General features: G+C 52.2%; 1 protein-coding gene across 1 annotated transcript in view; it reads right to left on the bottom strand.

Annotated features, from left to right (window-relative positions):
* The window catches only part of LOC115295667 (ubiquinol-cytochrome-c reductase complex assembly factor 2), a 14,853-nt gene extending 10,238 nt beyond the window's left edge, over nt 1–4,615 (bottom strand). Inside the window, exon 1 of the mRNA XM_029943765.1 lies at nt 4,430–4,615. Coding sequence (XP_029799625.1) covers nt 4,430–4,567 — 138 coding nt within the window. The 5' untranslated portion in view covers nt 4,568–4,615. The remainder of the gene's footprint in view (nt 1–4,429) is intronic.
* Between the last annotated feature and the right edge of the window lie 6,382 nt (nt 4,616–10,997).

Below are 10,997 nucleotides of genomic sequence, written 5' to 3' on the forward strand. Positions count from 1 at the left end.
GGCCATTCCTCAAAAGCTTGCCTTTCGGGGGCCCAAACACGGGGTGGCCAGTGCAAGCCAGGTAGTCGTGGGGCTGGCTCCGGGCCACACTGAGGAACGTCAAAGACCAGGGCTCCGCGGGACGACCGAGAAAACAGAATCCTGTGTACAACCTTCACATTCTCCTCTGAGAAGCGGAAACAGCATTTACATTACTGCAGAGCCAGGAACACAGTTCAACTTCTCCCAACAAGGTGGGTATTATATCAACCTGGATATAATACAAAAACTCTCCAGTGGGTGAGCCCCTTCCCGGCGACTGCATTTGCAGGCTGTCCCTCACTGCTGTGCCCCATGCTGCATTAGTGGGTGCCGGTGTGAGGTTGGGGACCTTTCAGAAATCAGCTTGTGCACCTAATGAACTCATTAGAAGGATTTGCGCCTTTCTCTATACTTAAGCCAACGATTACAGTTGTTTTGCCACCTTCCCCCACGTGGAGATCCTTTTATTAAGCTCTTGGTGCTGCAGGGGGTGTATTTTCTTGAAGAAACTGTATTCAAAGGGGGGCAAAACCCATAACCATTAACTTTGAAAAAACTGCAAAGGACAGAGGGTGTAAGAGGTGGGGAGTGTGTTCCCACCTCCCTTCACACCTCCCCCTTGGTTCTGAGACCGTGAGGCTCCCCAAAGGCCAATCTGCGGTGGAACAAATGGAGGCGGTGGTTTCTGAACTCTGCTTTTAAGTCTGAGGGGCTCACTTGCCTTCCAGCGAGTCTGGCTCTCCTGCATGGTGCCCCACCCAAGGGTCATCTTTCCTCCTATCCACACTAGGGAGGTCGGGCCAGGGCAAAGAAAAGCAGGTGGGTAAAAACAGGAAGATAATTAATTATTTGGCAAGACTGGCCATGTTCTTAAAAGGCTTGAGCAGGGCATGACGGAAAAGGAGTGGCTTGATGTTCGGGGCACAAGGGGGCTTTCTAACAAGAAAGAACTTGGGAGAAATGGTAGCTGAGGAAAGACCGGGTGCCAATGAGGCAATGCCGGATCAGGGCCAGGACAGCTGGGGCTGCTGCTTACTTGTCTTACCACTTACTCCCATGGGACTCTGAAGAGATTGTTTTATTTTTCTGATTTGTTTTCTCATCTGTAAAATGGGGATATGCAATGGCGACCTCAGTCAGCTGCACCAAGGATTAAATTAAACCAGAAGGTGCCTGCAAAATGTGACAAGCAGGTATTCGGTGTCACTGTGAAGATGCAGGAAGCCAAGAGCCGAGAGGACCGCCTGCCTCTCTCCTCTACGGGAACAAGGGGGCCATGGAGCAGAGCTGCTTCCCCCTCCAGTCCCGTGTTTCTGGCAACTGGCATAACCAAGGGGAAACTCCACACCAATCAGCCAACTGGGTCTAATGCCTGCTGCCGGCTTAATGAAGAGTCCACCGGAACCACCTTTCTTTCTCAAGGTTTATAGATGACCTGGGGGTGTCAGTGGGAGCCACTCACAGTGTTGTTCTCAATTCTGGCAAGGGGCTGCTCCCGCTAAAAATTATCACCAAGATTTACGAAGCCCAGGAGCATTCTCAGGTGTCATCAGGATGAGGTACCATGACAGTGGCCCTGAGTAATGTGCTCACTGCCATCATGATATACTGGTTTGCTCTACGAGGGATGCATTCATCAGCTGCTTCAGAACCATCAACAGAGCATGACTTGCATCTACAACCATGACTCAAATTTGTGTGTGCCTCCGACTGATTAGAACTATCTCCCCAGGTGATGACGAAGGATGACAACTCCAAAAGGGAGAGCTCTACCCTCCTTCTCTGGCTCCTCTTACATTAAGTCAAGTAGGCGAACATCACACTCCCTCCCCAAGGCTCCAGCCTCTGTCAGCCTCACTGCCGGCTGGTTTCACCACTTGGCTTTCAGTAGCGTAAACTGCACATCTGCCCGACTCTGTCTTGGCGGCAAGGACCAGGCTGTGTCCCTCTTCTGGAGTTCCTGCAGTCCCTCCCTCCCCCCCCCCCCCCCCCCCCCCCCCCCCCCCCCCCCCCCCCCCCCCCGCCCTGCCCCCAGCAAGCTCTTAAATTAATTCTCACCACTCAGGACACGGAAATATTCCTCCTCTCTCTTCACTATTTCTCTCCATCTAGTTCTGCCACATCTGCAAATGATTTTTATCTCATGAGCCATAACCAATCATTCATTTATTTATCCAGACATTTGCTGATTGTCTTTTATGTGTCGAGAACCATGCTAGACACTGAGGGAGAAACATAAAAACGGCACCATCCGTATTCTCAGGAAGCTCACACTAAAATTATGGAGGGAGCAGAATCCTGGAAAGTCTATGGAGTTGCAGAGCTGGGGCTAGATGCAATTCTTGCTCTCAAGATCTTTATACGTTGGACCAGTGAAGACCACTGTAAAAGGTGTGTCAGTGCGGTGCCCCACTCCCCACAAGCCCTGCACGACGCTCCATCCATGCCCTCTACCCAATCTGGAATCTGATTTCAGTGATGCCACTGGGCATATTCTTGCTCCATTAGGTGGGCTGCCTTGGCTCTGTGTGGGGCTAAGTTGCAAAAACACATGTGCTTGCTTTGATAGGTCTTGACCAAGTTTGGCCAAAGTTCAAGTTGTGTGTTTATGTATCACATTACCTACCTCTGACCTCTTGCCTGAGTCCCAGGCTCAAATATCCCACTGACTACTTGACATTTCCACTTGGAGGTAAGTCCACTTGGCATCTCAAATTTAACATGTCTAACACCGAACTCAACATGTTCTTCCCACACCCCACCTGTTCCTTATCTAGTCTTTCCCATCTCGGTAAACGGCACCTCCTCCAACCCACTTGCTCACGCCAAAAAAAATCTAGGTGTTATCATTGGTTTCTCTTTTTTCCTTTACGTCACATCCACTATATTAGCAAGTCCTGTTGAAGCAACCTTCACACTGCAAGCTGAATCTAGCCACTCTGTCTCCTGTGCTGCCAACTTCATCCAAACCACCAGTATTTCTTGCCTTTTCTCCAGCCTCTTTCTTCTTTTTTTTTTTTTAATGTTTATTTATTTTCGAGAGAGAGAAATAGAACACGAGTGGGGAAGGGGCAGAGAGAGAGAGAGGGAGACACAGAATCTGAAGCAGGCTCCAGGCTCTGAGCTGTCAGCACAGAGCCCAACATGGGGCCGGAACTCACCAACCATGAGATCACGACCTGCGCCAAAGTCAGACGCTCAGCCAGCTGAGCCACCCACGCACCTCCGGCCTCCTTGTTTCAATCCTTGCCCTATAATCCATTCACTACATACAACCAGAATGATCTTTTAAAACAAGTAATTAGGACACATCTGTCTCCACAAACTTCTCCAATGGTTTCTTACTGGCTTTATGAGAAAATCAACTCCTAACCAGAGTCTTTAAGACACTACTGTGCCTGGCTCCTGTCCTCCTCTGACCTCAACTCTAGCAAACTCCATCTCACTCACTCCTCTTCAGCCACTCGGGCTTTCTTTCTGCTCCCTAACACATCAATCTGTTTCCTGCCTAGGACCTTTGCCTGGCATGCCCTTTCCACCAAGTATATAGTTCAGCTCATCTTCCCTTATGTCTCATCTATGTGTCACCTCCTGAGCAAGGCCTCCTCTATCATAATAATACCACTTATCATGCTACTCTGTTTTACACCCAGCATAGTACTGATCTGGACTATCTTACTTTCACACAGACAGGACCTCAGCTGTCTATAATTCACTGCTGTCTCCCCAGCACCTAGCACATGGTGGGTGCTCCATGAAGATGTGCTGTATGAATGAGTCCCAGAGCTGCTGATGCACCAAACTGGAGGACAGCAAGAATCAGGTCTATTACTTACACACAGGGGCATGGGTTGAGGTCCCAAACCTGCTGCATGGGCTTACAGGGGCCCAGGTAGCACACACGAAAGCTTAGCTCAGGCCCTACAGATGTCCCGGAAGTTCAGCTAAACGTCAGTACACAACACGGCGAGGTAATAGCACTGTGTCGGGGGGTGGGGGGGTTATAAGCCTGCGACTGTCAATATCTACGACTGGTGCTGTGTGTCTCAACCCTGGCTGAACCTTCAGTCATCTGGAGAACTTTAAAAAATACTGAGGCCAAAGCCCCAGCCCCAGTGGTTCTGACTCAATATGGCAGGATGGCCCGGGGCATCCAGTTTTTTAAAAAGCTTTCTTCAGTTACTCCAAAGTGCAGCCAGATGAGAGCACTGAGTAAAAGGTTGGGTCGTCGCTCTTTGCAACTCCCGGGGGTACAGGAGGGTCCGCGCGCACGTGCGGCCGGGGAGGGAAGGCGCGCGCATGCGTGGACACCACTGCGAGCCGCTTCTTGGCCCCGTCCCTGCCTCGTCCTTTCCTCCCATCGCCCCAACCGCCTCCCCGCTGCAGGAGGACCCCATAGTCCGGTCACCTGGGTGTTCTCTCCCTCCCGAAAGGCCTGTGCTACCCGCTGCCGCAGGTAAGCGCCCAAGTCCCGGCCCCGTTTGGTCTCGTCCACTGGCCATTCCTCACAGAGCTTAAGGAAACGCCGGTAGCGGCTGGCTGCCATCTTGGGCCCCGCTTGTCCCCGCCCTTGTGGGAGGAGTCTGCGCGACCGGTGGCGCTTGCGCACTTAGGTTCTCCGGCTACCCGTGGAGATGGGGTGGGAGGCAGGAACGAGCATGCGCGACTTCGCGGGCGCCCTGGCGCTCTCCGGATGGGGGCGCTGCGCTCCTGTGTCTGCTATCCGAGCTAATTCAGTCTTCCTCCTGGAATCTGCCCAGCTCCCAGGGGCAAGTCAGACGCGGAGTACCCCGGGGACAGGTTTGCTTCTCTTTTTCAATGACTGCACAAGAGCCAGACTAAAAAACTTCCTCTGAGACCTCTGCTGATTTGCATAAACGAATACATTTGCATGTAAATACAGGTTGTTATTCGATGAAGATGTGTTTGAATTTAATCACGTAGCAGGCACAAGTTGTTCGCCTCCTCTCTTCTCACAGCCCCTGTACCTGTCACTACCACTTGGTTTGCTCCTTAGCTCTTGTTCCACTCTCCCAGCCCTATTGGTATCCCTTTACAGCGCCCCCTGCTCACACCGGGCACTTTTCCATGGGAGGCACAGATTTCCCAGCTTGATTGATTCAGCCTGGAAATCTTGTTTTACCAAGTCTTCTCTTTTACATCTCCAGCTGCAGCATTATGTGGAATGTCATCATTTTTTCCGTTCTTTTCCTGTTCTTTTCTTTTCGGGAGAGGAAGAGAGAGAGAGAGAGAGAGAGAGAGAAAGAGAAAGAGAATCCCAAGCAGGCTTTATGCTCAGCCCAGAGCCAGACAAGGAGCTCCATCCGAGGACCCTGGAATCATGACCGGAGCTGAAATCAGGAGTCGGTCACTTAACAACTAAGCCACCCAGGCATGCCCTTCATTTTTTTCCCCAAGATAACCCCATCAGTTTCCTTAACTCCTTAACCCTGCTCTGCGTCTTCACTGTCCTGCATTCAGCCAGGACCATCCCCTGCATACAACACTCGACTTTCCCTAAACCTCTTTCTTCTCACTGGCCCGCTTTGTAAAGGTGAACCCAGGAGACTCTTGCCTTCAAGGAGTAGACTGTGGGGTAGCAAATACACAACCCAAAGTTCAAAGTGACAGGGACCTTAACTGAAATGTTAGAGGATACTGGGGAGTTCTGAGAAAGAAATGCTACTTCTAGCTGTTTGGAGGAGTTAAGGGGAGAGAGACCAGAGATGGCTTCTGAAGGAGATGGCATTTGGGCTGGACCAACTGAATGAGAACCACTGGGGACCTGGAGAGGGCAATGCCCACTTGAGGTGAGTTCAGGGAGTGCCTGCCTGAGGTTAGGAGAGCTCAGGAGGAGTGGGGAGATGAGGCCTTCCGGGGGCACCCTCACCTCGTTCCCAGTCCAACAGTACATACCTGCTCTCTCCTCATCAGCTGTATTTATAGTCACTTAGTTCTGATGGTTGACCGGAGGCCTAAAGGTCAGTGATTGTATCTATTTACTGTCAAGTTCCAAGCGCCTAGGGCTGTGCTGGGTGCAGAGAGACCTTGTCATTCTGCCTGAGGCCTGACCACAGCTGTGGCTTTGAAGAGCACCTGGCTGGTTGACAGTGTCCTAGGAGGCAGGGACTGAGGTCCCTCTTGGTTCAGTGAGAGGAAGAGTAGCATTAGGTGGCATTAAATGGTTTTCACCCCACTTGAGGCACAAGTGGAATGAGAGGTCAAGAAGAACAGCTAGACATCCAGGAAACTCAAACCAATGTCTACTTCTAAGACTCTCCCTTCCCCAGCACAGTGTCTTCTAGGCAGGCTGCGGTTGCCCCTGGTTCAGACTGCCCTGCCCACCTCTCCTACCCCCCACCCCTGGAGTCTTGTTGGGCTTGGGGGTTCAGTCATGAGGCCTTGGAGTCCAACAGAGCTGGCTTGGAATGTGGGCGTGCTCATTCATTCATTCAGGACTGTCTACACATTTTGTGGGGGCCCATTGCTGAACGAAAATGTAAAGTTCCTTGTTAAAATATTGTTAATTTTAAGACAGTAACAGCAGAGCACTAAACCAAGTGCGGGGCTCTCGGCGCGCAGGGCCCTGTGTGACCTCACGGTCACACAACCATGAAGCTAGCTCTGAGCTCCTGCCCAGTGGCAGACAAGACAGGCAGAGGCCCGGATCCTGTGGGTTTTACATTGAAGTCACGGGATAATGATTAAAGTAGTGCTTTAAATATGTTAAGTTGTTTAATAAAGGAACAGGATAATTTCAGATACAGTAAGTGCTCAGGAGAGATTCAAGGCAGGGTGCCTGGGTCACAGTGATTGGGGCAGGGGTGGGGTCTGGGTGGCCTGGAGAAGCTTGTATTTGAGGGACACCAGAGTCACACGAAGGGCAAAAAGGGCAGCAAAGGCCTTCGGGGCAGCCAACCTTTGGTGTGTGATTTCATCTCTCTGAGTTCATTTCTCCCAAAAATGGGAATTACAGTGATAAAGTAACACTTACTGAGTATTGGCTGTGTGTCAGGCATTGTTCTAGATGCCTCACACAACATTGGCCATTGTGTCCTCAGAATGGCTCTCAGAAGTACCAAGATTGTCCCCATTTTACAGAGGTGGAGACTGAGGTACAGAGGATGAGAACTAGCCCCGGTCACTAGCTGGTAAGTGGTAGAACCCGAGCTTGAACCCCAGCTGGGGGGTTCCAGAGCCCACCCTTTCACTCCCTGCATCAGGATGCCCCATCAGGCCTCTCTGCAGTGTTACTGTGGACTGCGTGCGCAGTGTGTCTAGTATGCACTGTAGTCTCCCGAGGGGCCCTGGGGTCCACTCCAGTCTTGTTTTACCTGTGCCTTCCACCTTCTCATGCCTGCGGGTGGTTGGAGCCAGAGTCTGGGCTCATTGGCTTGTCAGTCACCCAGCGCCATTCTGGACACATTCATAGGCAACTGCCTGGAATGTGACTTGGCAGTGCCCTCAGCGAGTTGATGACCATTTTAACACCCACCTGCCGGCTGTCACTCATTCCACACTGAATGCGACCTCCCCTGACTCCTTGACCCCCCCCAAGGGCTGTACCTCCTGATCCATTTGGAATGGGTGTTTGGGCTCCATGGAGTCACGGTTGCTCTTTACAGATACCGGCACCTTAGGGGGAGGGGAGGAGGGAGTGAGCGCTGCTTCAGCTTTTCAGGTTATAATGATCCCAGTAATTGAGACACCGAATTGCACATTTAAATCGCTTGAAAGTAAAAATATCATTTTGTAATGCCGGTGTTAATAATGTAAACATTAAAAACGAATTAAATACTTAGCTGTATTGTGGGGCATGATCGCCTGCTTTTTCTTCTTTCAACTTATTCAACTGGAGGAAATGATTGGCCGCAATATGCAGATATGTTACCACAAAAAGTGGGTCCGGACTTGCATGGGAGAAGCCAGTCAGTTCAGCCCCTGCATAGAGGTGGGCCCTGAGGGTTGGACTGGCAGTAGATTGCCACCTTTTTCTGGAGGTGCGCTGTTTTTTCAAGACCAGCGGGTGTGTGAGGTGTGCTGGGGTAGGCCTCGGTGGGGTCCTAAAGCCCAGCCCAATGTACCCAGAGCCCCTCTGACGACTGTCAGACGTCTGTCCTCTGCCCTGGGGCCTGCCTCCCTCCCTTCACTCTGCTCTAGTTGATGTCACCTCAGAGAGGCCCTCCTTGGCCCCCACTGCAAGGCGTGGCCCTGCCACTCTTGGTCCCTGCATAACGCTAGTCACTGACAGCAGGCCTTGGCGCACAATCATCTCTCAGTAAACGAATCTGAAGAGAATGGACGGCACTAGAGTCCAGACCCGGGTCTCCTGGCCTGCTAGACCCCACCCAGCCACCAGCCCCTGTAAGATTCTCCCCCCGAGAGGTCTGAGGGAGAAGGGTGAAGGGCAGATCAGGAGCAGATAGATTTCTGGATTTGGCATGTGGATTAGCTCTCAAACTTCCTGTCCCTTTTCAGGGCAGCCTAGTAACAGAAGAGGGAAGTTCTGAGCGATGCCTAATGAGAAGGACCCAACCTGGCTGCAAGTCAGCCCCGTCAGGCTGGCGCTCAACTTGATATTGTCCCAGGGCTACTTCCCCCTCCCTCCCCGCCTCCCTACCCTCTGGTTCTTGGCACCCAGGCCTTCATTTCAGCTCTTTCCCTCATCTTCTGTTTTCTGTTTTTGGCCACGGTGGATACAGATTTAAATCAAAAGTCAGAAGTTTAGATCATTTTGAAGAGCTGCTGCTGAGTGGCCTTGCCTGGCCATTTGTTTTATTAGACTGCTTCCTGCACTTTCCAGCATGGGCTCCAAGGCTCCCGGCAGCTGGGAAGAGCGATGGCACTGCCAGGGTGCTGTCCAGAGGCCCAGGGCTCCTGATGACATTGCGTCATGGAAAAACTGTAATAACACTCTGCTCTGTCGCTTCCTCTTCAACCGCACCGCGACATCAGAGGGAGGAGGCGGGGCTTGGGTGACTGGCACCCAGGCTGCCCTTGGTCCCCCTTGGGGGGGAGGTCAGGAGAAGGTTACTCCTCTGCATCACCTGTCTTGAGGACCCAGTGAGAGCTCTTGGGGGCAGATGAGACTGAACCAAGTCTGCCAGCACCCTGGGCTCCCCCTCACCGTATGAAGACGTGGCCAGGGGAAGAATCTGCATCAGAGCCCGCAGCTCTGGCACCCCCAGGCCCCTGTTGCCCCCTGGACCCCTTTAGGTGCTCTTTGTGTCTTTATTTCTCCCTCCTTAAGTCAGGTATCAATTTGACATGAGGACCCTGGAGGTTATGATAGAGACCGGCTGGGGTCTTATCAAACCCTTTTCCAGGCACACAGTTAAACCACACCTCAGCCTGCTGGCATCTGGGCAGGGCCCACGCATGGCTCGTCCTTGCCTACGGAATGTGCATGTGCCTTCTCTGTGCTGTCTGACTTTTAGGCCTTGATGCTGATCGAAGGCGGTGGTGCCACAAGATGGAAGGTCCCAGATGACTGTGTGGCGCGGAGGCTCTCTGCTGACCAAACCTGATTGTAGTGTTAAGCTCCTGTTTGTTCTAACAGCCCCCCTGACTGATACCTGTGTGTTTCTCAGTTCAGGGACAAAGAGGGCTCCCCAGCGCCGGGAAAGGGAAGCCAGCCAGGAGGCCCTTCTAGGCTTCCCGACAAGAGGGAGCGGTAGAGGTGAAGGTCCGGAGGTCCTTCTCAGTCCTCAAGTGCTGGGCTTTCTCCATGTCTACCTTTCTCTCTCTTGGTGCCTCTTCACATCCACCACCCTCCCCCCCCCCCCCGCCGGGGGCCAACACCCGCCACAGCTGTTCCCTGAACAAAACGCTTGGTTCCTATTCCCGTGCTTGTCGATAATACCTGCCTTCCTAATCCCCTGTCAGACTTGCTTCCGTTTGAAGGCACAGCTCAAACACTCCTCCATGATCACCCCACGTGGCAGTGAGCCCTACTGCCTCTCCTCTCCTGGGTAGCACTCTGTATGGCTGAGCAAACGGCCCCCATGCTTGTCGGAGCAGCCATGATATTTTCATAGGAGGGCTTCACTTTTGTATTAAGTCATCAGGTTCTTAAGGATAACGACGTGATCCTCACACCTCCTTGTTTCCTACACAGACCCTAGCACTGTGCTGTAGGCACCGGGCACTCAGAGAAGATTTGTTGGGTGGATGAATGGAAGGAAGGACAGATTAATGAAATCACAAATGAAGGAGCCACTCAGCCAGATTTTCAAGTGTCTCCACCATCTGGGCTCACTCCACTTCTGTACTCTTAATTCTCCTACTCCCAACCACAAAATCCCCATTCTGGATGGGCTGGCAGACTCATGAGCACGCTGGACTTTTCCTTCCCTCCATTCAGCCAGCCCCTCCCATTCTTGTCACCCCTCAGGGCCCAAAGGCTTCAACTCCCTTACTGCACCACCCAGACGAATCCTCTGTATCATTGGGTACTGTCTTGTGCAGTTTGTCGTCAGTTCATGTGTCTTATTCTTGCCCCCTCAACTCAAATCTATGCTCCCAAGAGCTGGATCTTCCCCAGTCCTAGCACAAAGATGGACAGGGAAAAGCTACTCAGTTCAGTGTATCCTTGCCGGTTACCAGATATTCAGGGCTCTCTCACCCCTCTTGTCATTTTAAAGTAAACTCCCATTGGAGATCAAATACATGCATGCCTGCCATCTTCTCTTCTTCCCCCTCTGCCCAGGTTTACAGTGCTGGGGAGGACTCCTTCAGCTGAGTCAGCCAAGCCTCATACACATTTCAGACAGCAGCGACCCCTGTGAGCCCCGTAGCCTAGGACACAGTCTAAAACCACTAGCTGGCCTCAAGCGGTTGGGGGAGGAGGAAGACGGCCTCGTGTGAAGGGCACTGTCGAATAAAGGAGTGGCTGAGGGAAGAAGGGTCTCGTGGGTGGGAGCGAGCACAGCGACTGAAGCACACGTAGGGGTGTGGGTGGCCGGCCCCAAACTTGT

The sequence above is a fragment of the Suricata suricatta genome, chromosome 7, assembly GCF_006229205.1.
Source record: "Suricata suricatta isolate VVHF042 chromosome 7, meerkat_22Aug2017_6uvM2_HiC, whole genome shotgun sequence".
Classification (NCBI taxonomy): Eukaryota; Metazoa; Chordata; class Mammalia; order Carnivora; family Herpestidae; genus Suricata; species Suricata suricatta.